We start from the raw sequence: 24,514 nt of genomic DNA on the forward strand, positions 1-24,514 counted from the left end.
TTTATTGACCATGCGTCAGAAGTTGTATCAGACCGATGCCTTCCGGATCTTCCCTTTCTTTGTTCTGCAGCGGCGCCCGCAAGACCCGTCCGGGAGCTGTCTCAATCAAGGGTGAGTCAAACTTCAAAAACAGAGCACACTTAGAATAATTCCACAAAAGGCGAAAACAATACAGCAGTTATGATTACTAACTAAAAGATAAGCTAAGTTCACTACTTATAATTAAGGGATGTGAAACAGTGAGGAAAATATGAAGTAGCACACTTAATTAATAAAATACTAATGTTCAGAGCCGCAATTCCTAGGGAACCCTGGATGCAGCGAGAGTTCAGAGTGCCCTTCCTCACAAACCGGAAATCCTACGCGATGCGTCCATCCATAGGTGAGGCGTCCAACGTCGCTGCAAGCAGGTCCAGCCTCTAAATCAACAGGCCAAAACAGCTGGCAGTTTTCTTTGAGCGGGAACATCTGATTTCATCCTCCTGTTGGGTTCCACCCAGAGTCTGGCCAGAACTCCAGGGGAAAAACCAAGGGAGTTTCTAAATAGGGTTAAACACTTGAGTTCTTAATTCTTAATATTCCTAAGCAAAGAAAGTTGAATACATGCATTCTTACAGCATTTCATCCCTGTTAATAACTACATTTCATCTAAACTACATCTTCCACTATTGACTAATAAATCTAAATATTTCATTAAGGCAACTGTATTGTGGTTCGTTCTGTCGCAGTAGCAAAATTTACCCAGACATTCTGCTTAAAAAGATCAGTCGAAGAGATTACAAACAGTTGGTACAGGGGCATCCACAGCACCCACAGCTGGATCCTGAGTGCTGGCTGCCTCTCACGCCTCAGGTGGGGTTGCACACACCTTGTCAGTAATCACCAGGGACTGTGACCTGTGAACACACAAGCGTAACCTCTTCTCCGGGTTATTAAAGAAAATAGTTCTATTTGCACCACACCTTTCCACCATCCGTTAATTTAACCTTACCAAATGTTTGTGGTGTTGCCACCAAAATTAATATTTTGGGCAGTGGTGTTGACCTGTGATAAATAAAAGAGTTCTTTTCCCGTCTCATTTGCTATAGTTACCCATATGTTAGGTCTGGGCGAGAGAATTCGTCTCGCAAAGGATTTAAGTAGCCAGAGGCCACAGAAAATCTACAAAACTTTTAAGAAGAAGTGGTTATTTCAGGTTTTATACATCGTGCAGGTATCCATTTAATTAAACCATCCTTTTCCACTGCTGCATACCCACGTCCGAACACTCTCAGTGACCAGCCCGATTCCCATGTCATCGCTCCCGGTTCCTTGATCTGAACCAAAGGATAATTTCTTGTCACCTGGTTGGCATAAAGTGTTTCCGTAGGGGAGGTGTGGACTCGTCGCCTCTAACAAAGTGATTTAGAGCATAAAGGGCGCGGGACAAAAGAGTCTGCTGCCGGTCTATGGGTGTTGTCCCCTTATGACCTTCCCCCTCCCCAAGCTGTTGTAGTTTTGCTTTTAGGGTGCGATGCGCACGTTCTACTATTGCTTGTCCTTGACTGTTGTAAGGGAGGCCGTGTACTAACTTGATGTCCCATAATGCACACCGTTCTTTAGCACGTTTAGCAATGAAACAAGGGCCGTCATCTGTTTTGATTTCTTGGGGCTTCCCTAATAAGGCAATGACGCCCTCCCAATGAGCAGTAATGTGTCTGGCTGTTTGTTTGCGAGCCATTGTGGCTAATATTGTAGAGCTAAAGGTGTCGATAGTTACTATGAGGTATTTATTTGGTTTTAATAGGTCACATTCTGTTATGTCAGTTTGCCATATCTGATTGGAAGAGAGAACCCTTGGATTGACACCTGCTTCCCACAATGGGCCCTTTTGACAGTAGGGGCAAAGTGCTACTATGTTTTTTGCTTGTGACAGAGAAATATGACATGTTTTCGCTCAGGCTTTTGCTCCGAGGTGTAGAAAGGCATGCAAATGCTTTGCAGCATCTAGTGACCATACGCCCTGAGCTGCCTGGTCAGCATGATGATTGCCTTCTGCAATTAGACCAGGTAGGGATTGATGACTGTTCACATGTGTAAGAAAGACCTGCCCTATGCCTTGTTGTAGAGCATCATAAAGTAAAGTTGATGCTTCTGTCTGTACAAATCCTACTGTTGTCATTTTGTGTACAAGTTTATAAACATATAAAGAGTCTGTAACAATATTAATTGGATTTTCTGTTTCCTGCTGAAGTGCCGTCTGGACCGCTTTGGCTTCCAACCATTGTACTGATTTGTCAATCTGAGTCCACAACTTCTTTTGCCGGCATTCCTCAGCTTTCCATACGACTGCAGCTGTTGGGGATTGTGATGAGGCATCTGTAAAGTATGTTGTGCCAATAAGAGGGCGCATGACTAGAGGTAGTGTAAGTTGTAGGTGAAGTGTTTTCAAGTGTGAAACCCATTGTAGACCCTTTCCAGTTACTATGGTGCTCAGAAAGTCAAAGATGGCACACTGTAAATCTTCTGAACGCATAACTATGTCATCCCATACTTGTTGCTTCCAGGGGATGAGTATTGTGTCAGGTTCCTTCCCAAAGTGTTGAAGGGTCATATTACGTAGGCGTCCGATAAGGTCTGCTATAACAGCAACTATGGTAACAAAGGCGGCCTTGTTGGTATTTTGGTAAGCCCAGGCTAAAGGCGCAGGCTTGCCGTCCGTGCCTTGAAACAGGATGCCTATTGTGCCATGGTCAGAAATAAAGCACCCTGCTATGATTGGCGGTTTTGAATCCCATCGCTGCAAAGGTCTCTGTTGTTGTAAAATGTAAGTGCTACATTGTCCTGGCATTCTTTTGTGAGTTTTTTTGGTTCCCACAAGTGTTCCCCTTTCAGCAATTCGTAAAAGGGTTGCATAAGTCCCAAGGGAATACAGACAAAGCTGTGGAGCCACTGTAAGGCTCCTACTAATTTCTGAACATCATGTAGAGTGGCAATGTGTGGAGCAAGAGCTATTGGTTGTGGACTTCTATTGTTCCCAGCTAAAGTCATACCCAGATATTGTAATTGCGTACCTCGCTGGATCTTTGCCTCGGCAATACTCAAATTATGTTGTTGCAACAAGGCTTTGGCACGCTGGAACAGGTGTTCCACTTGCTGCTCTGTAGGTGCTGCTAATAATGTCATCCATATAGTGTATCACATAATGGTCAGTCTTACCTTCTCTCAAGGGTGCAATGGCTTTGGCCACATATAGCTAACAAATGACAGGTGAGTTTTTCACACCTTGAGGTAGTACAGTCCATTGCCAACGCTGAGCTGGTTGAGCAAGGTTCACAGAAGGCACAGTAAAGGCAAATCTTTGTTTGTCAGCGGGATGTAAAGGGATGCTGAATAAACAATCTTTAATATCAATAATCACAATGGACCAATCTTTTGGTATGGCGGAACCCCAGGGCAATCCAGGTTGCAGGGCGCCCATTGCCTGCATCTGTTGATTTACAGCCCTGAGGTCATGGAGTAAGCGCCACTTAGTCTTATCTTTCTTTGGATAACGAACACAGGAGTATTCCAAGGGCTTGTAGAGGGTTCCAAATGACCCACCTGTACGTCTCTTTCTACTAATTGTTGAAGTGCACTTAGTTTTACTGAATTAAGCGACCACTGCTCGACCCACAGCGGTGAAGAAGTTAACCATGTAAGTTTTAGGGCTGGTATGTGTTCGGCAGTGGCCTCTAATCTAAATTTGTAATGCCAGTTTTCATTTGTTGCATGCAGTCAAGGCCCAACAAAACTCCCTGGAAATTTGCTAATACTATAGGCTTGAGTATTGCAATCAAGGCCCCTTTCTTCTGCTCTTGGATTTTAAATGTTGTGTCGGTGATTGCTTTGTACACTGGTTTTCTCCTCTGACACCTGCCACAAATCCCCCAAATGTAGTCTGCCACTGTCCTGGCCACCATTGTTTGCCCACTACTGCTGTATCAGCTCCTGAATCAGTCATGGCCTGCAGCACTATTTCTTCTGTTCTTCCTGGGCGAAGCTGGCTCATCCACACGGTGACCGTGGGCTTATCGCTACAATCTAAAACGAGAGCCACGGTTCCTGTCCCTGAGGGACATCTTGTGGAAAATTGTGGGCATACTTGACTGTCACTCGGGGAGTATAGGAGAAGTTGTCTCTGATTTCTGGGGGTTGCTTGCGGGGCATTGGAGGAGCCCGGCCCCCATTCCTGGCTCCTCCCCTTTCGTTTCCCTGATACTTATACCAACAATCACGTGCCCAATGACCTGTTTTGCCACATACCCAGCAAGGTGCAGTTAGCAAGGAACGTGGTTCTTGTCGCTTCATCCGATGAGATCTTCTACGAACACCAGAGAGGTTGTTTTTCCTATATGATATAGGTTTTTCTGCAAGATGGATGTCACCTGGGGCATGGATCATTGCCTCCTTTTGCACCACTTGTCATAAGAGGGTGGCTATAGGTGTATTCAAAGGAATATCCTTTACAATATCCTTGATCATTAGATTAGATTGCTGTCGCATACATTCTATTATTACAGCTTCCTTAGCACCATCAGGTAAGTCTGATTCTGTGACCGCAGCGTGGAGCTTATTAACACATTTCAAGAACGGTTCATTTTGTTCTTGCCTAATAGAGGTCCACGGGGGTTCTGCCTTTTCTAACTTAGCTATATCCATGAAAGCTTTTTTAGGAGCTTCGGTAGTGGCGGTAAATTCCCTGGGTCTGAGCTGTAATTGAGCAGGGGTTGTTGAAAATGCTCCCCGTCCTGTAAGGCGGTCGAAAGCAGTCTCCACGTGAGGGGTGTTGTAGATCTACGGCTGCTTGTACACGGTTATTAATACGATTGCCCCATGCTTCCTTCCAAAACAAAAACATAGCTGGTTTTAATCTTGCTTTTGCTAACTGTCCTAGATCAGCTGGGGTTAGTGGTAGAGCTAAGATAGTATCTGATAATAAGGCCGTTCCCGGATGTCTCAGCCCATGTTCGTTCACTGCTTTAAACAATGTTTGTACTGTTTTGGCACCAAGGGGATGCCATTCTTGCTGTCCTCCTGGGAGTAACCTAACTGGGTAAGCATCTACGGTTGTAGGTTGAAGCTTCACTCCTGACATTACACAGTCTTTCGCTACGAGCTGCCGATCAGTAGGGGGTTTTTGTAAACAAGAGGAAGCAGCCCCGCCCAGGATCAGACGTCTGTTTTCTTGGGTGGAGGCTGCCGGTGTGCGCACCGCTGCCGTCAGTGCCGCTAGCCATTTCGTCACTTCCTCCCCCGGGTTCTCCTCCTCCCCTTCCGGCAGCGCCCCTCCCTTTCCCCTGTCATTGGATGTCGGACCGCTGTCGGCTGATTCGTCATCTGACTCCGCCTGAGTTTTTTGATCTCGGCAATGAGCAAACTGACTGCCTGATTGTTTTATATCGGAGGGGTCAGGAGGCTCCGCTACAATCCAAGGTTTCACTTCCTCCGGAGGAGGGGGTGCCCCCGCAAGCCAATCGAGCAGGGGATCCGGCCGGAGCCGCCCCTTTTTTGCTCTCCTGCTGTTTTTGAAGTGCCTGCATTTCTTGTTTACATTCTTGCATTTGTTTTCTCCACTCCTCATCCTCTAAGTCAGCCAGTTGTATTGCGGCTTCTGTTTTTTGTGATGTTCCCCGAGGGCATACGGGGAGGGGGGGGGGGGTGTGCGGGCGAACTGGAAGGGCTTAGTGCCACTTCCGCTCCCTTTGTTCTCTTCAGGGGGTTTGCCTTCTGTAGGCCACGCCGCCCCTAGCTTGATAGCTTCCTCCTTAGAGGAAATATCTGCAAGGTTCTTTGTCTGAGTCATTTTCTCTGAGAAACCTTGCAACCCTCTACGTGCATCCTTAGATGCGTGCTGTTCGGCTTGGGCAATTTTCATCAATGCATTTACTTTATCCCAAGTCATCAAGTGCTGCGGATTTCTCTTTCTTGCTTGCTCTTTTAAATCACCTCTAATCAGGGGCCACAGCTCAAGCTTCATACAATCCATCGGCTCAGGCAGAATACCGAGCTTTAATAATCTTTGTAGCATCTCATTAAAGCGCTCGACTCCACAGAAGTCTTTTATTTTCTGGTCCATATTTTTATTACCTTTATTGTGGCCTGCATGGCACGCCTTGGAGTCTCCCGTCCTGCGTGAAGCTCCTTTGCCTCCTGCCGTGTACCGCCGACAGCCACCGTCCGTACACCGGGGTCGCCACTTGTTGTGGTAAGGTATTAGCTGGTTTTTCCATCTGCTTAGCCACAGGGGTGCGGCGCTCAGATCACAGCAAACCCTTGCAGGAGGTTAACCACCGCGGGAAAAGAGAGCACAAACGCCACTATGGTGGATGCTATCTGTTCGATTTATTAACTGCGCAATTGCTTTATATACCCCTTTCTGTACATCGCGAGATCTTAAGTTCCCTGTTCTTTCCATGCATCACGAGATCTTTTCATGTGCCTCTGTTTTTCCCGTACATTGCGAGATCTTCCGAGCGCCTCCCCCTACATGGGACCACAACCTGAATTATTCTCAGGCTTTGCTTCAAACCTTACCCTGACTAGAAGCCAAAAAAGCAGTTGGCTAAACTGAAGCCAGGAGATGTTCACATCTCAAAATCCTTAACTGCTTTAGGAAAACTGGTACCCTGTATTCCCTGGGCCCATAAGGGTGGCAGCGGGATATGGGTTGGGGACACAGCATCTGCCCGACCTGACCAGCCCAGACCTAGGTTGCTGTCCCATCAGCATCAAACCAGCATTTTCTCTCCAGCCCCAAGATCCTCCCCTTGCTGTTGCTGCGCCGCTGTGCTGATGGAGCCTGTGCTCTTTTAGGGGGTCTTACATCTTTTCCTGCCAGTCCCGAGTGCTGTCTAGACAGCTTGAGCAGCCCCTGGGTGTAGCTTTCGCACTCCTGAGCCTGCAGGTCTGACGCTGACTTGGAGGTAAGAGGGGCACTCAGAGGAGGGTTTGCTTCTTGCCTCTGTGCATCTTGTTCCCATCTGTTAATCTTTCTACTCCCTCTTGGAATTTAGTCCTCCCAGTCTGAAAAAAGAAGAATACAGAGCAGATCTAGATGCTTTGATTTTAATGTCTGAAAACAGGTATCGGGTGTCATTTAAAAACACGAGGTGTCTGTTCCGCTTCCTGCCTGCCCACCCTCATCCTTTCTTGGAAATGGTCTTTGAGTGCCTCAGCCAAGGGGGTGCTCTGACCCTGTGATGGTCTGAGCCGGAGGTTTCTAAGGGAAAAGAAATTCTTGTTGATTATTTTTGTAAGTCCTTCGATGGATCCCTCAGGCTCGAAGATTTTTCCCAGTGTTTGAACACTTGCTGGGGCTGTCTGGGTGCCTCTGTTTAGCTGCGTTTCTTTTTTCCCGCTTACACGGCCCTTTACTTTGCTGCAAGGGGCGGTGTCGATGCAATCAGCAGCAGCCTTCCACCATTCCCGCGTCTGAGGGAGAGGGTGAAATCTGTCATGCTTTTGATAACCAATAAATAAACGGAGGTGCTTCCTTGCCGGGACTGGGCTTGTCTGGGAGATTTTCCGGGGGGAGCAGGGTGCCGGACGGGCAGGACGGTCTCTGTGCATGGCGCAGCCACGGGCTGCAGGGAGCTGCGTCAAAATCAGCCGTCATCGTTTGCATTTTGGGTTATTGCCGCGGAGAAGGCAGCGGGGAGCCTGGGCCCTGCCCGCCGCCGGGGCCGCCGCGTCGCCTAGCAACGGGAGGCGCTGCTGTGTCCTGCCATGGAAACACGGGCACGTGGGCAGCGGGCTCGGCCAATGGGCGGTGGGCAGCGGCGGCTGCTGGCCAATAAGAAGAGGGGAGGGGCGGGCTCAGGGTGAGGGTAGGGGCTAGGGGAGCGCAGCTTGGCGGCAGAGCGCAGAGGTTGGCGGGGGGCAGAGGTTGGCGGGGCGGGGGGCCCGGGCGGTTCGGGGCGCTGGGGGTGAGGCAGAGCCGGGTATGGGGCTGGGGGTGGCCGAGGAAGGAGACACCCCCCCTCTCCCCCAGACAGCCCTGCCCTCGGGGGGTCACCGGGTCACCCGCTGCTTCGGCCACTTTCTGTGGTGAGGAGGAGGCGGGCGGCTGCCGGCTGCCCATCCCTCCCACCTGCCCAGGTCCCCTCCAGGCAAAAGGAGTGCTGTGTGTCCCCCCTAGGTGAGGCTTCGTGTTTTTGGGCAGGGCAGCAGCCATGGCCCCGCTCAGCCTGTCCCAGCTGCTGGACGTCGCCATCGGGACGCCCGAGGTCGGGGCCGTCAACTTCACGGCGCTGTACAGCCTGCTGCAGGCTGTGCTGGGGCACCTGGGCCTGGAGGACCTGCCTGCCCTGGGGTGCGATCAGCCCCCCGAGGCACCCCTCAGAGCAGAAGGGGCACAGGGCAGAGGCCCAGGCACAGAGCTGCTGACCCCCTCGAGGGACCCGCTGCAGGGGACCGTGAGCACCCCATGTGATGCCTCCACGGCTGCCGACATGGGACAGATGAAAACAAAGATTGAAGAGAACAAGAGCAGCATCTCCAAGGTAGAGGCTACTCCCAGTTCCCTGGGTGCCCCCGTGAGACACCCCCTCCTCTGGGGTCTGCACCACCATTGTCTGCCCTTAGGTCTGGTTTAAGCCTAAGCTCGAGGTGGTGTGTGGAGCTTCACTGTGGGAAAGGGATGGAGTTTTGGGGAGAAAGTGCTGGGGCTGAAATGCTGCTCCAGTTGCTCTGGGTTCTCCCCAAGTTTCCATCAAGTTGTTGGTCCAATACAGCACCCGGTGCCCTCAGCTCCACCAGTCAGAAGCTCAGCACCTGTGGAGGTCCTGCCCCACCACTATCCATCCCTTCCTTCCCTACTCCTGACCCACAGCTGGGTACCGCCTCTGCTCCTCAGGCAGCTGAGAGGCTCCATCAGCATCTCCTGGGCCTCATCTCCCACCCTAAATCCCCTTGGCTCGCCCAAGCACTAAACCCAGCACTGGTGGGGATGGAGAGGGGCCTCATCCTGCACAGTGCTGAGCCACTTGCAGCCGCGCACATCCCCAGTGGGAAGAAATAAGCTCAGGTTCAAGGAAATGGCCACCTTCAACACTGCAGGGCTGGATCCTGCTGAGGCTGGGACACGTAGGAAGAAGGCAGCAGGGAGAGTTTCCCGGCCGGGTGAGCTCACCCTCCCCGGGGCAGGCCCCTGCTTGATCACTCCTCGCTTTGTTAGCGGCGATTGCCGGTGCCCTCCCAGGCCAGGCTGCGGTTGACAGGGTGGCAGCAGCTCTTTGCCCTTTGAATCGGCCGACGTGGACAGGCGGGGATGGATCTGTCCCTGCTGAATCGGGCTGTACAGTGGACGCCCCTTGGGCAGGGGTGGGGGGGTCTCTGGGGAGCTGCTGAAGGCGTGATGAATGGTAAGTGCTGCCCGCAGTGCCCCCAGGACTCACCCCTGCCACCCCCCTCTCTCAGGCCGTAGCTCTTTCCCAGGATCTCCTCGAGGAGATCGGCAGGATGAAGGCGGCGCAGTCCCGCACGGAAGAGGACATCCGGACGATCCAGGAGACGCTTGGCATGGTGAGCTGCTGCCACTGTCCCCGGGAGGCAGCTGGGCCCTCACCCCCCTCCCTGCCCCTGTGTCACCCTGCTGCCCCTGCCCCGCGGCCCTTGGGTGTCAAGGGTGCCAGGAGGGAAGAGCAAGAAGGGTGTCCCAAGGCTGAAGAGGTGACTGCATGCACCAACCAAAGAGAAGCTAAGACATTTTTGAACAGCTGTAAAAAAAGAAACATGGGTGCTGAGAAGGAGTGGAGATAAAGATCTACTGATGCAACACAGCCACAGCCCTGCCTGGCATCCCTCTGTCCTGTGCCCAAGTTGATTCCTGGATGCTCCTTTTAAATCCCGCTCCTGTGTCCGGGCTGCCATCCCTCTCCTTGTCCCACTCCAGGGGAATCTCCAGGATGCTGCCGGCCAGCTGCCGGCCCTCCGTGACCAGACAGCGTTGGACAGTGACGTGGTACGGCCCCACGCACACCCGGATCCTGCTCCAGGATGGAGGCAGCTGCATCCCCGAGGCACCAGTGCACGCAGTCCCTCCGTGTCAAGTCATGGGCCCGGGGGGGGTCAGTGCTCCTGTGGGTCCCACCCCACCTGGCTACGTGGCCAGGGTTGACCCTCCGATCCCTTTTTTCCCCAGCAAAATCTGAAGGAAAGGCTGAGCCTCTACCCGGCCCCGGAGGAGGTGAGCAACATGGTGCGCTGGGAGGTGCTGGAGGATTGCCTGGTGGGCAGCAAAGCAGGAGGAGTAGGAGAAGGAGGAGGAGAAGGAGAAGGTCGAGGTCTGTCGGTGGTGAGTGCTGGGGCATCCCAGCTGTGGGAGCAGGACTGAGCAGGACCGCAGCCCCCAGCGCCTCCAGCTGCTGCGCACCCCGGGCCCTCAGCGGAGGTTTACTCAGCACTTGTCTTCCTTGTGCATCCCGCCGGGAGGCAGGACCTGGCACTGGCAGAGCCAGGGCAGCTCTTCGGCTGCCCCAACAGAGACCTCCTCATCGTCTATGCCACTGACAGCCCCCGACAGCCCCTCTGTGGGGCAAGCAAGTACCCAAAACCCTGGAGTGGCCGCACAGCCCCCTGTCCTTGCTCAACGTTGGGCAGGACCATGGCTCCCTGCCCTCATAGTCTCTCTGGAGCTGGTGGGTGGGAGCTGGGGACAGCGGAGGGACATTCTGGGGTGAACCCCACCATGAGATGGTTTCCAAATCCTACCTGGGGCTGCTGCTCCTGAAAGGAAGATGCAGCCCATTAGACTGGGAAGTGGGTCTAGTCTAGCAGCTCTGGAGTACAGAATCCCATGGCTGGAGAGGAAAATGCCTTGCTGTTGTGTCAGGTGGCATCAGCAGGGGCTTTGCGGATCCTCTGGATCGGCTGCTAAAATGACTCTGCAGGCACAGATGTGGCCAAAGGACTATAAGGAGGCTGGGGAGGGGCCGGGTGGCTGTGGGTGCTCTGGGGTCTCTGTGGGCTGGGCAGTCTCTGCCTTTGGGGTACTTGAGTTTGGCTCCATGAGCTGGGGGGTTTGGGGACAGGGCGGGTGGGCCTTGCTGCTGCACTTCTGCCCATAAACCTGCTCCCCTTTGCCTCCTCTTCCCAGGATGGCAGTGCAGGTCAGGCTGTCCCCGCCGAGCCTCCCACTGCAGACATGGACACCCCGCACGGGGCAAGCTCAGTGCTGGGACTGAAGGGACCAGGGACACAGCCTGTACCCAGGACCAGCAAAGGGACAAGCAAGGGGACTCCAGAGACACAGCCTGGCTCCCTGGGGACACAGAGAGCACCAGTGGCCACTGAGAAGGGGGCAGGCACTTCCTCAGACGACAAAAAGACTTCTGATGCCCGTGCCACCACCGTGGGGACACAGACAGAATCCCCTGGCATCAAGACGACCAAACTGGGGACAGAGTCAGGGGCCCCTGACACCCAGATCTCCACTCCAGGGGTGCAGGCAGGGGCCCCCAGCACCCAAACCACCCCCCCAGGGGTGCAGCCAGGGGCCCCCAGCACCCAAACCACGCCCCCAGGGGTGCAGCCAGGGGCCCCCAGCACCCAAACCACCGCGCCAGGGGTGCAGCCAGGGGCCCCCAGCACCCAAACCACCGCGCCAGGGGTGCAGCCAGGGGCCCCCAGCACCCAAACCACCGCGCCAGGGGTGCAGCCAGGGGCCCCCAGCACCCAAACCACCGCGCCAGGGGTGCAGCCAGGGGCCCCCAGCACCCAAACCACCGCGCCAGGGGTGCAGCCAGGGGCCCCCAGCACCCAAACCACCGCGCCAGGGGTGCAGCCAGAGATCCCGAGCACCCAAACCACCACCGCAGGGGTGCAGAGAGGGGCCCCCAGCACCCAAACCACCATCCCAGGGGTGCAGCCAACACCTCCAGGGACCCAAGGAGGAGGAGCAGGGGTTCAGCCAAGCCCCTTCTGCATGGACTCCAGCCTTTCTGGTGCTGAGAAAATCCCTGGTGAAGCGATCCTTGATGCTCTGGGGACACAGATGGATGATACAAGTCCCAAGGAGGAAGGCAAGGCTTTATCCACCACACAGCTTGCCTGGACAGGCCACCCGGCGGTGGGGACCTTGCCCACATCCCAGGGGCTAGAGATCCCCCTTGACGCTGATCCCAGGGCCACGTCCCCTTCACAAGAGCCTCCCGTGCCCTGCGGGTCCTCGGGCTCCAGCAGTGTCCCCGACCGCTACGCAGAGACGGTGGAGGCTCTCCGCCAGATCGGGCAGCTCAGCCACCTCTGTGCCACCCTGAAGCAGCAGGTGGCCCAGCTGGAAGCCACCAAGTCAGACCACGCTGAGCTTGAGAAGCTGCGCCTACTCTTCTCAGGGGGAGGGGGGACCCCGTGGGGGGACGGCCGGGGCGGGGGGTAGGCATGGGGACACCCTGGGCTGGAGGCTCGTTGTACTCAGAGCCTGGCCTCAAAGGTGAGACCCCCTCACTGACAGCGTGTCCCCTTGGACCACATCTAGACAAGGAGAGCATCGCCAGCATCCTGGCCGACCTCCAGGGCCGGGTGTCCTCGCTTCAGGGCCTGACCAGCGACCTGCAGGGCGAGAAAGGGAAGGTGAGTCCCTGGGGGGCTGCGGGGTTGCCAGCGGGGGAGTTGGGCAGGGAGGAGGCAGCTGAAGGGCCCCTGGGCTGGGACAACACAAGGAGCTGTGCCCTGACTCATCCACCACTGCCTTTCCCAGATCAGGCAGCTGGAAGATGCCCTTGGAAAGCTGGAGGTAGCTGGAGCCACCTGGAAAGGGGACGTCAGCAACCAGATCACCCTGCAACTGGGGTAAAAGGATGGGACAGGGTTTCCTACCCTGCAGGAGGAGCTTGGGGGGACAAGGGACACCCCCTGAGTGTCCCTGTGGAGGCTAAGCCTGCCTGTGCCTCTGTCTCACTGACCAGGTCCACACTGCAGGAGATAAAGTATAAGCTGAAGGAGCTGGAAGAACAGCAGCAGATGACCAAGGCCACGCTGGAGCAGTTGGTGGCCAAGACAGCTGACAAGCCGCAGGAGCAGGTGAGGTCTGGGGGCAGCGCTCCCACCGCTGCAGCTCGGTGGGGTGGTTCTGGAGGGGTTCCCAGCCACATCCCCTGGCTGGCTGGGGCCATCAAGCCTCCACGGCACCCAGACTTGTTGACTGCATCCACCTCATCTCAGAGCTGATTCCTTCTCCCCTTCCTGCAGCTGGGTGAGCTGAGGGCGACCGTGTCAAGCACGGGGCAGGAGCAGGCAGAGGTGCAGGCAGCGTGCCCCGTCTGCAGCACAGACCTCAGCAAGCAGGTGGGGCAGCTCCTCCAGCGCTACGAGAAGCTCCAGGACCTGGTGGACGACTTCATGTCGCGGCAGGCGGTGGGCAAGGTGGTGAGGCAGCTGCCAGGGAGGAGCCAGGTAGGGAGATACCGGCATGGGGGGCTTGGGAGGGGGTTGCCAGCACCCCCACAGCTGGTTGTGCCTCACTTACTGTAATGTGGGGGAGCCCCTCGCTGCCCCCCAGATTGGTTCATACAAGTGAGCAGCGTGGAAGGAAATTAAAGCCTTGATGCAAATGTCCTGCTGGCACTGAGCCCATGGTCACCGGGCGAGTAACCTGGGTCTGTCCCCACGGGGGCAGCCAGCCCCCCCTTGCACGGCACCACCTTGTCATCTTCCTCCCTGAAGCAGGACGAGGAGCTGCTGAAGCGCATCCAGGCCACCATCACGCAGGTGCAAGGAGACTACGAGAAGCTCAGCTCTGTCACCGAGAGCCTCCTGAATGACCGGCACCAGAAGCAGAAAGATATCGAGGTAGGTGACAGAAACCCCCCCGGGGTCAGAGCATCCTCCAGGCAGACCCCAGGCTGGGAACCACAAGGGATTTGTCTGCACCCCCCCAAACCTTGCAGCCCTGTGGAAGTTCAGTGTACCTTTCCTGGAAGTTTGGGTGAGGTGGGGGGAGTGGGGGTTGCTCGGCTGGCCAGGAAGCAGCTCCAACCCTGCCGTGGTGTCACGGGATGCTTTTCTGTGTTGGAAGGCTCTGTTCCGGTCCCTGGAGAGGCTGGAGAAGGAGAAAGCCGACAAGGAAGACCTTGTGCTGGGAACTGACGTGGTATGGCCGTGGGGGGTCCTGGCACCAGCCAAGGGGGTGCTGGGCAGGGTGGCAAACACCCCTTGTCTCTTGGGGGCTCGGTGGCAGAACTGGCCTGGGGGAGGGAGGGAGGATTTCCAGACTGGCTGTGGCTCCTTCCCCAGGTCCCTCTGTCTCCTCCCGGGTCCCTTCAGCTACTGTGACCAACCCCACGGGTGTGATGGGGCGAGTGGGGCCATGTAGCCACTTCTCCCTCTCCTCCCGCCACGAGCTGGCCCTGCCCATCATACCTCCATCCTTTCCTCACCTTTCTCCTGCCTTTCCCTGCTGCTAGAAGGCAGTCAAAACCGCCCTGGCCGGCAAAGTGAGTCGCGCCCAGTTTGAGGCAAGCATGGAGCGGCAGCGTGAGATGATCCAGGAGATGCTGAGCCGGGTGACGGGGCAGGAGCAGGGCTGGCACCAGGTCCAGCAGCAGCTCAGTGAAGAGATGGACTCCAAGGTGAGGGGTGGCACGTCCCTGCTGCGCCAAACTGGCGCCTTCGGGGCTTGGCAGCCTGAGGCAGCATCTCTCTGAGGATCCCCCCTCCTGGCTTTTCATGGGGAACACGATGTCCCACCCGGGGCAGTGGCTGAGGGTGTGTGTCTGTCCGTAGCTGGACCGCCTGGAGCTGGGCCCTTTCCGGCAGCAGCTGGAGGAGCACTGCAGGAGCATCCTGGAGCAGCTCGAGGAGAAGGCGCCGCTGACGGAGGCTGACGATGCAGCTGGGACGAAGAAGTGAGTGTGATGGGGGTGGCGGTGGCTTCTCCTCCCACCAGTAGTAGGTTCCTGAAGTTAAAGAAGGCACGAGGAGGGGGACCTGCAGGATGGAGCCCTCCCGAACCACAACTGGGATGTGGGTGCAAAGGTTTTCTGGAGCAAGGGTGAGGGACGGCGACTCGTCCCCCTGGGCAGGGGTGTGACACGCGGCATCACAGAGCTGCGTTTTGACCTGCCCCCCTGGCAAGGTGCAGGGGGGTTATTAGCACCGACAAAGTGATGAAACCAGTGTGAGGGCTGGTTGGGATGGCAGCTATGGGCGCCTGTGCCCTTCACCTCCCATCCCTGCTCGCCCTGGGCAGCCACAGGCAGCTGCCAGGTTTCGGAGGCGGCCGCAGGGCCAAGGCGAGCGTGTCCCTGTCCGCGGGGCAGCTGTGACAAAACTCATCCCGAAAAACGTGGTAATCCTGCATCCCCCAGGCCCGGCATTTGCACCCCAGCAAGAGGTACAGCAACACCGCCGTTTTGTCCTTGCCGACACCCCCAGTTCCCATGTGGGTGCCCGTGGGAGTAGTTCCCATAATGGTGGTTTTTGGGTGCTCCCCTCAGTGGATTCTCCAGTGCCTAAGATGAGGTGGAGATTTTTCCCAAGCAGGAGCCCACAACCAACCGCTGTCCCACATTGTACCCCCTTGATTTTGTAGCCAGCCGGTGGGTTGTGACCTTGTTGGGGGTGGGGGGGGGTGAGTAAACCAGGCTCAAACCCCTGCGGTTCCACCCTCAAATACCATAACTCATTACCATAAAGTGCCCAGCACCTTGCTGCTGCCTGCCAGCTGCCTGCCTGTGTGCAGGCAGGGCTGAATCCCCCCCCAGGAACTCACCCAGCCCTTTTCTTCCCCCCCCAGGCAGGTGCTGGCCCATTTCCACTGCTTGTCCTGCGACCGGCCCCTCAGCGTGCTGGTGCCTGCCCCGTGAGTAGCGCCCGGCGATTTGGAGGAGAGATGGGTGCTGGTGGTGCCCCGCTGTGCCCGGCACGGGGGTTAGGGTGTCTGCCTGGGGGGTGCAGCCCTCCTGAGCCCCTCCCTGAGGGCAGCGGGATGGGAATGGGGTACAAGCCTGTGGGTTTTGGGGCACTGCCCCGAGCTGGGCTGGGTTGTGTGTCCCCTGTCACTCACGCACATCTCCTGCCCTCCCCAGGCACATCGTGGCCAACCCATACATGCCACCGCTGCCCCCCAACTTTGCCGGGCGCTCCCATGCTGTCCCTGAGGTGGAGCAAACACCACAGCACAGCCACAGGTAGGGGACGTGGGCACCCGGCCCCTGGGGTGCAGGTTGGCCCTGCCCTGGCGAGGGAGAGCTCTTCCCAGGGTGGGTGTGAAGGGATGCAGGGGGGGCCTGGGCAGGGCAGGGGAGTGCTGCAGAGGGGTCAGCTGTGCTTGTCCCAGGTCTGTGGGGTTTTACAGCCCTTCCGGCGCTGCCCTGTCTAGCCCAGGTCTGTGTCTCAGTGGTGCTGAAGCCACATGTGATGAGTTGTGTCTGGTCTCAGCCTGACTTCAGGCTTGCGGGCGGAGTCAGCTGCCTCCTGTGAAACAAGTCGCCGAAATTAAGCACTGCAGCTGGGACAGCCCAGCTCCTGCCTCCTGATGTCCCTTGCGTAGGGTGCAGGGACCTGCCATGGCCATGACCAGCTTACCAGGGCCATGGGGAAAGAGCAGATCCAGCACGGCTGGATGGGTGTGGGCCTCCTTCAGCAGTCGGAGGGGACCCGGGAGGGACATACCCCACTGGGGAGCACCCGCGGCCCCCTCCCCGGCGTAGTAGGGTGACGCACGGGGTGCCACAGTGCTGGGCACTCAGCATCCCTGTGCTCTGTCCCACAGGGAGCTGGCGGCTGAGTGTGGGTACCCCAGCGTGCCACGGCGCTGCGGGGGCCGGCACACCCTCACCCACCCGCTGCAGCGCTGCCCGTGCCCCCCGCCCCTCCCGCCCGGCGCCCTGCGGCCGCTCCAGCCCCAAACCCTGCTCCCCACCAAGGTAGGGATGACGAAGGTAGGGATACGGCGGGGCGAGCGCGGCTGGGAGGGTGATGCTGAGCATCCGGGTGGGGGGGGGGGGGGGGGCCAGGGAATGATCTGTGATTCATTTTCCTCAGGGAGAGCTGGGGGGGGGTTTGCCTGGGGATGCTGATTTGGGCGCTGTGTTTCAGCCAGCCCCCTCTCTCCTTCCCAGCACGACGAGATGGAGCTGTTGGGCCAGGATGGCCACGTCTACAGGGGCCGGCGGGGCAGGCAGCTGTCTGTGCTCGTGGGCAAGGAGGGTACGGCTGGGCCACCCTCAGGGAGAGGATCCAGCGGGGGTGAAGGGGGCAGTGGAGTGGGCAGGGTGCCCAGTTTTCCCCCCCCACATGTTCCCCCTGGCTCCCCCCAGCCCAGCTCCCTCTGCTCCCTCCTGCCGAACTTCCCCAGGGCCAAGCCCAACCTGTCCCCGAGGCAGCGGGACGCCAGGGACACCGGCCGCCTGCTCTCCCGGCCCCAGAGTGCTGTGTCCTCGCTCAGCCAGCCAGGTACAGCCCTGCCAGGGCACCGGGGTGGGGGGAGAGGACACCCTGCTGTGTCCCAGTGGGTGGGGGAAAGCAGGGTGGGATGGGGGTTTGGGGTGGGGTGGAAGGAGGCTGGAGGGGGAGGACTGGGAGACGGGTCACCAGATCCCCATGTTGGAGCCAGAGCAAGGTGGGGGGATGTGGCAGGGTGGTCCTGGCCGCTCTGGGACAACAGCCTGTTTGCTTCAGGGTGGGGACCAGGACCCTGTTTCTGGGTGTCTCTGGCCGGGCAGGTGCGCATGGGTGGTGCCTGCCCCAGGGGCTGCAGGGGGGCTAACCCCTACCCCTCGCCCCCAGGCACCCCCGCCTCGCCAGAGACCAGGACAGCCTCCTCCCACGGCCACCTCTCCCAGGCACGGGGGCTCCTCCCGCCCCTCCGGCCCTTGTGGGACAGATCCAGCACCTCGGAAGCCAGGCAGGACTGGGGGTCCCCGACCGAACCCCCACCACCTCCGCCACCAAGCAGGAGAGCAGGCATCTCTGGCCAGCAGCAATAAAGGGCGATGGGCAGCCAAGCACCTGTGTGGCCTGAGTGGGGTGGCCCTGGGCCGGGATCTTCCCTTCATGCATAAGGAGGGGTCGCAGCATCCCTTGTCCTGCAGCCACAGGAGGCCAGAGGAGCCGAAACCAGCCCCTGTCCAGCCCCCATCCCGGCGTCTGTGCCAGCCCCGTGCTGCCACACTCCCCCTGACACCCCCTGGCCTCCATGAACCCCTTTCTGGCCCTGATAGCCCCTGGCAGGGAGCTCGTGGCCCCCAAAAGGGTCTGGGGGAGCCCACACTAAAGCAGGAGGAGGATTACGCTCCGTTGCTGCTGAAGGTGGTGGGAGATGGGGACTGTGGTTGGATACGGTGACCACAGTGGGAGATGGGGACCGCGGTGGGAAGGGTGGCAGCAGGACAGGGCTTCACGCCAAAAGCCAATCCCACCCCAAGCCCGCTGGTTTGCTATTCTTATCCTGCGCGATGAGCATCACTGAGCAGGTTTCCTTATCTGCTCGTGGATTGTCACCCCCTTGTCCCTCTTCCAATGCTGCCATTGATGGAAGGAGGAAGGCACTGACCCCACTGCTGCCGGGCTCGGGGCAGCTGATGATTCCCACCTCCGGAGTGAAGCACCATAACCCCTCTGTGCCCCCAGCCCTGGGGACACACATCCCCTCCTTTCTCTCATGCCACCCCCATTGCTGGGGGCTACTTTTGCCCAGCCCCTTTCTGCCACCCCTCACCATCAGATGGGAGAAAGGCCCATGGCATGCTGAGACCTGGCATAAGTCATGTCACAAATGGAGAGGTACCGGGCAGGGAAACTGCAGTCCCTGGAAGCAACATGGTGGGGGGACCTGGGGGTGTCACAGCTGGGGACATGTGGCTGCGTGTATGGGGGAGCCGGGGCTGTCCCAGCACAAAGTGTCAAGTGCCGGGGACAGCCCCAACTCCCCCATGCACACACGCAGTGACATGGAGGGGGGGGGACAGACACCAAGCGGGTGGCACCTCTCAGGTGAGTGGGAGGGTGGGAAACCCTGAGGGGAACCCCAGAGGCAGCCTGGGGGGACCCAGGCACCCGGGGAGCATCCCCTCACCCCGCCATGGTGTGTGCTGGGGGCTGCCCTGTGGAAAAACTGCTCCCCTACGTCTCCCTAAATTGGGGCGAGGAAGCACCCAAACCTCCCCCCAACAATGGCAGACCCCATCCCTGCCCACCCCACTGCAGTCTCCAGGCACCTGAGCCCCCCCCCCCCGGCCGGGGATGTTTCCCCTGGTGGGTTTGGTTTTTCAGGGGAAAACTAGGTGCTGAATACCTGCTTTGGGTGCCCAGGTGGTTCCATCAGGATCTGGGATTCCCTCAGTGCCACCTCCAGTGGGATAACTGGGAGCACTCAGAGCAAACTGGTGGGCACTGGAGTAGAGCCAGCAAAGGACCATCCCGCACCCCAGGAGGGGGGGTCAGGCACTGATGGGCTTAAAAACGCATTTGCAGGATTTGGCCCAGCTGGGGCTGAGCCCTTTGCTGCGTGCACGTGTGTGTGTCTGTGTGTCCCCCAGCTCAGCCCCTCTCCCACCCACTGTCCCATTCGCTGCTGCTGGGACCCCGCTGTGCCCTATAAACACCCCCCACCCCCCCACATGAGCACCCAGCCCCATGTCCCTTTTTGGGTGCTGCCTGCGCTGCTGGAGCAGGAGAGTAGCCCCAGCTGGGGCATTTTTTTTCCTTTTTTCTTCTGAGGTTGGGCCGTGTTGGGGGTCTCCCCTTTCCCTGGGGGATGATTTGCTGCTGTGCCTTGAGCCCCCCCCCAGCCCTTGCTGCCATCTCCGGAGCTGCTGCATTCCCCTTCTGGTTTTTGGGGTTTTTTACCCCAGTCGCTTGGTGTGTGTGCGGTGTGGCGATGGGGGAGGTGCCGTGTTCTGACTCAATTTTAATCCCGTTTGGATACTTCAGCACAAACCCGGGGCTGCTGTGTTGTTTGGAGCCGTTAGAAGGGGGGTGGAGGTCGGGGCCTGGGGCTGAGCAGCGCCTGGGCCCGGGGAGGGGGGGAAGGAGTTGGTGGCCAGCGAGCCCCCACCCATGTCCTCGGGCCGTGGGGGACACTGAAAAAAGATCATGCTCACCTCCCTCCCCCCAAGCAGGGTTTGCCTAAAGGCCTGGCAGCCCTCCTATGGCAGGGGTCCCTGCAGGGCTGAGGCCTGGGGGGCTCATCACATGGCTGGGTGATGGGGCTGGGGAGGGGGGTGGGTTGCAAACCGCAGTGTTTTGTGAGGGTGCAGGATGGGGGCTGCGCTGCAGCCCAGGACATGGGGGTCCTTGCTGTGCTCACATGGCCCCCCCATGGCTCCGGGGTCTCCCCTTCCCTCCGCCCCCTCTTTGGGGATGGCAGCGGTGGCGTTGCGGGCAGGGTGCGGGCAGGGTGCGGGCAGGGTGCGGGCAGCACATGGGACTTGGCGCAGCCTCCTGGGGGGGTGCTCAAGCCCATTCTCAGTCCCAGGGATGTTCTCCCAGCAAAGAGAAAAGGCAGGGACAGCTGGTGTTAAAAAAGTGATGTTTTTAATTATTTTTAAATTAATAAAAAACCTTCAACCTGTTTTTTGTTGTTTTTTTGTTTGGGTTTGTTTGGTTTTTTTTTAGCAAGATTGATTTGAAAACTAAAAAATCCTCCCCCCAGCTCCCCCCTCTCTGGGGAAGGGCCATGAATGGCAGTTGCAGGGAGAGGGTGGGGGCATCACCTTGATAAATCCCCCTATGCCCTGGGGGTGCCAAGGGAGGGAGGATGGGGTTGGGGGGCGGTCCGGGGGGGTCTGTGTAAGAAGCTGGGCTGAATTTCAGAAGCCAGAGAAGAGGCATGTTTGCTCTGGGCGCTGCAACAAGTGTCCAGGAAATCCAGAGCCAGGGATGGGGGGACCAGCGGCTCCGTGCCCGTGGCCATGATCTGGGGTGCCTACAGCTGCCTCCATCCGTTTATTTTTTTATTTCCTCCCCCCCTGCCCCGCCCTCTTCCTTCTCCTGCCCTGCTGCAGGGATGCTGGGACGGGGAGCCACAGGGAAACCCACCCCCCCCCCCCAGCAGCCACCTCCGTGCTGCTGCTCCTTCTCTCTGGATTTATATACATTAGATATATTTATATATTATAGTTATATATTTTTTTAAAAAAATGGGGGGAGAAAAGACCAGCTAGTGACTCTTGCAGAGGCTCTCGTGGGCTGGTGCCCTCCCCGGCAGCGTGTGTCATCCCCCCCCACTTAGGCCAGGTAAGTGTTCCAAAATGCTGGATGTTCCTCTTTGCTTCAGTGGTTAGATCAGCGCAGATTATCGCCTCATGACGCGGGCATGCCCTTCACTGTGTCATTTCCATGCTGGAGTTTTTGTACTGCATTCCCTGTATAAACCAGCACCTCTGGCAGGCGAGAGGTTTGGCTTATGGACAGCAAGTCCCTGGCCCATATCAGAGGCTGGTTGCTGTTTGGTTCAAGCCTGAAGACTCTGTTATGTCTGGACACTCTCAGTGCATCCTAGTTCATCTCTCTGTTACTTTTTATAGTGCTGCTGGAAGTTTTTCAGGATAAAGGACAAAGGCTGCTACACATGTAGTTTTTCTATGAACCGTGTCAGTGCAAAAGTAGAGTCAGGAGGGAGTGGAACCTTATTTCGCAGTACATCACTGTGTGTCAGATAGCACAGCTCATCCAGGTATCCTTTTGCTTCAAATTGCTGATTGCCCTGAGCTTGTAGAACTGAGTTTGAACTGGATTTTGTCCTGCTCTTTCCATTAATCCACTTTAAAAAAAAAAAAAAAAAAATTAAAAAATTAGCAAATTTGCTCCTGTAAGCTTCCTTAAGCTTTCTTTGCCTGAGCAGATATTATGAAGGTGCTTATGCCCTCCGAAAGAGCCTTGTGTGTTTGGTGATGTGAGAGAAAGCAAGCAAGCTGCAGTGTGAGTCTCAGATCCTTCAGATGAATTAGTGAGTCCAGCAGGTGAAAAACTGCACCTGGTAAAGCATATGCCCTTTGAGAGGTGCTGCTCAGAGAAGTCCCTTTGTTGTTCCCAGCCATGAAATACCCTCTTTTTTTAAATTCCAAGTCCTGTTCTGGAGCATAAAAAGTCACTGATGTTTCCCATAAACTAGGTGCTGCTTTGTAGCTCTCCTTGCACAGGTATCTGTGAACTATTTGGATTTGCTTACTGTCTCTGAGGTCAGTACAAGGTCCCCACAGAAACTGAGTTTCATCTTTCATGCAGCAGTGCTATTCATTTAAGGAGGAAAACAATGGTTAAACGAGTGGTTCCCCACTTAGGTGGGTGTCAGGATAATGGAAAGCACGTGCCTGTATCTGTGCACCAGTAAGACACAGTTAAGGGCCTCTTGTGTGGTGAAGCTGTTGTGGTTTGACTCAAGGCTAACTGACCTGGGCTTTTTTTTTTTTCTTCTTTAGTGATGATGGCCAAGGAGAAACCGCCAATAACTGTGGTTGGAGACGTTGGAGGAAGAATTGCCATCGTTGTGGTGTGAGTGTGATGGAGAGGAGGGGGGTGGCTTCCTCCCAGCATCTTTCCTTGAGCTGCTTTATCCCAGAGGGTAGGAGGGACTGCTCATGTAGGGGTGGTAACAGGATTGTCACCACTGTTTTTTCCAGTTTTGCTGGTGGCTTTGGTTACTTCAGCTTTCACTGAAAATCCTTTGTATTTCAGTGCTTTAAGCCCTGAAATCTCCTTGCTCCCTTGAATCTACAAATACCAGATGTGTGCAAATACTCAACAAATCCAGGACATGCAGAGAAATCTCCTGAAGTATTTAAAAAAACCGCCAACCAACCAAAGTACTCGCTGAGCTTTTCTTACATGCTGTGCCATGCTGCAGTATAAGTAATCAACATGCAGCTACTATCACTGTGGAAAAAAAAAACAAAAACGCTTGCTGAAGATAAGCTCTGTTTGCCTGTGAGCATGTGCAGGGACTAATTTGTTTCCAAGACACAATATTTGTTCTGCACACTAGCAAAAGGGTGTGTAAATTAGGGAAATGGTGTCCACAGATTTAAGTTGTGCACGTGGCTGTGCTTGAATCTCAACAGCAGCTGAAGTAGCCAGAGATTATATTCTTTTTGGCTGTGTTTGTGGCCAAAGCTGCAGTACCTTGCGGATCCACTCCTGCCCTGCAGGCACAATAAACTTCTGGTTTTGATGTTATTTCTGTCTCTTCTCAGGATGACATCATCGATGATGTGGAAAGCTTTGTAGCTGCTGCAGAGATCCTGAAAGAGCGTGGAGCCTACAAGATTTTTGTGATGGCTACTCACGGGCTCCTGTCAGCAGATGCCCCCCGTCTCATAGAGGAATCCTCCATCGATGAGGTGCATCTGCTTTCTGGGCTGCTGGGGAAGGGCTGGCTCTGGTAACTGGGTTGATTTAAGGCACCAAAACCCACAAACTGATGTTCTTCCCCTGCCACGTAGCTCATCTCTGAAACGACTGGTTTCATCAGATGCTTTCAGTTAGCTGGTTCTTCACTGAGAAAAAAAAAAAAAAAAGCGTGTGTGATTAATACGTGTTCAGATCATGCTTCTCTGTGTATATTTTCTCCTTAATGCACAGATATTAGTCATCCCTGCCTGGACACTTCCCTTCCCACAGCTGAGTGCATGTGATCGCTTTCTCACTGCACAGACCTTCTACCTGCCCCTCTCCCCCAGCTGATGACGAGCTGTTGGATGCCTTAAGAGGATAAGATTTCAAACCTCGCCCTTAGGAACAAACATGTCAGATCCTGCGCTCTAAACGCACCGTCAGCCTGTGTGGAGGTGGCTGTTGTAGAGTGCTGGTTACGCCGGGCCCCTCAACAGATTGACTGTCATGTGGGGGAGACCATTTATTTTCATCTTTTGTTCCTAACGTACAAGGATTTCTCCCCCTGAACTGGGAAACAGCAGGTACACACCTCTCGTGGAGTTAATCTAGGGTGGCTGTTCAGTGAGAGCAAGCGTATCAGCAGCACAGCTAACCATCTTTTCTTTTTGTCACTCCATAGGTGGTAGTGACCAACACAGTTCCTCACGAGGTACAGAAGCTGCAGTGCCCCAAGATAAAGACGGTGGATATCAGTTTGATTCTCTCTGAAGCCATCCGACGAATCCACAATGGCGAGTCCATGGCCTATCTCTTTCGCAACATCACTGTCGATGACTAGACCTGGCGCTGCCCCCGTCCCGGCTTCCACAAGAGAAGGAAATACGCACGAAACGGCAATACCATAAATTATAGGCATAACACAACAGTTTATTCTTGTAGGAGCGTGAAGGTTTTCAGTCTTGAGCCATGAGATCTAATAGAAAACATCAACCTGGCCAGCACTTTACAGGTGAACAGAAGAGGCCACTGGCAGTGGGGAGGATTATATCGTGAGAGAGATGGAGAAATGAGGTGGTGTTGAATTTTTAAGTTCCTCTTTTTTTTTTTTTTTTTAGTTGTTATCTCTTGCCCTATAGGGGTGGAAAGCAAAGCAAAAAGAAGTAGCTGTCAGCTTATGAGAAGGGAATAGAGACTGCTCGTTGCTGCGTGTGGGCAGCAA

General features: G+C 56.1%; 4 protein-coding genes across 7 annotated transcripts; all 4 read left to right on the forward strand.

Annotated features, from left to right (window-relative positions):
• The first annotated feature begins 6,179 nt into the window (after positions 1-6,179).
• Positions 6,180-10,138, forward strand: LOC141968044 (uncharacterized). The gene is made up of 4 exons (XM_074922377.1): positions 6,180-6,226; positions 8,159-8,522; positions 9,439-9,543; positions 9,914-10,138. The coding sequence occupies exons 2-4, from the start codon at positions 8,193-8,195 to the stop codon at positions 10,136-10,138; spliced, it is 660 nt and encodes a 219-aa protein (XP_074778478.1). The 5' UTR covers positions 6,180-6,226; positions 8,159-8,192.
• A 2,206-nt stretch (positions 10,139-12,344) lies between these two features.
• Positions 12,345-14,292, forward strand: LOC141968045 (glutamine-rich protein 2-like). Its single transcript, XM_074922378.1, has 7 exons — positions 12,345-12,591; positions 12,719-12,810; positions 12,927-13,041; positions 13,210-13,413; positions 13,684-13,809; positions 14,036-14,110; positions 14,284-14,292. Exons 1-7 carry the CDS (start codon positions 12,400-12,402, stop codon positions 14,290-14,292), a joined length of 813 nt encoding a protein of 270 aa, XP_074778479.1. The 5' UTR covers positions 12,345-12,399.
• On the forward strand, positions 14,264-18,618 carry LOC141967871 (glutamine-rich protein 2-like). The gene is made up of 7 exons (XM_074922072.1): positions 14,264-14,588; positions 14,743-14,864; positions 15,755-15,820; positions 16,047-16,148; positions 16,733-16,886; positions 17,082-17,415; positions 17,749-18,618. Exons 1-7 carry the CDS (start codon positions 14,481-14,483, stop codon positions 17,946-17,948), a joined length of 1,086 nt encoding a protein of 361 aa, XP_074778173.1. The 5' UTR covers positions 14,264-14,480; the 3' UTR covers positions 17,949-18,618.
• Positions 18,619-20,579: 1,961 nt separating this feature from the next.
• On the forward strand, positions 20,580-24,235 carry LOC141968000 (phosphoribosyl pyrophosphate synthase-associated protein 1-like). Of its 4 annotated transcripts, XR_012634791.1 has the most exons (4): positions 20,580-22,453; positions 23,154-23,300; positions 23,542-23,876; positions 23,975-24,086. XR_012634791.1 is itself a non-coding variant. In XM_074922312.1 (3 exons), the coding sequence occupies exons 1-3, from the start codon at positions 22,385-22,387 to the stop codon at positions 24,131-24,133; spliced, it is 375 nt and encodes a 124-aa protein (XP_074778413.1). In that variant the 5' UTR covers positions 20,580-22,384; the 3' UTR covers positions 24,134-24,235. The 4 variants fall into 4 exon arrangements, 2 of the variants coding, with proteins under 2 accessions (XP_074778413.1, XP_074778414.1); XM_074922312.1 differs by lacking the exon at positions 23,542-23,876 and having other exon boundaries at positions 23,975-24,235; XM_074922313.1 differs by having other exon boundaries at positions 23,542-24,084.
• Positions 24,236-24,514: the final 279 nt, after the last annotated feature.

Source organism: Athene noctua, chromosome 18 (assembly GCF_965140245.1).
Source record: "Athene noctua chromosome 18, bAthNoc1.hap1.1, whole genome shotgun sequence".
In the NCBI taxonomy this organism is placed as follows: Eukaryota; Metazoa; Chordata; class Aves; order Strigiformes; family Strigidae; genus Athene; species Athene noctua.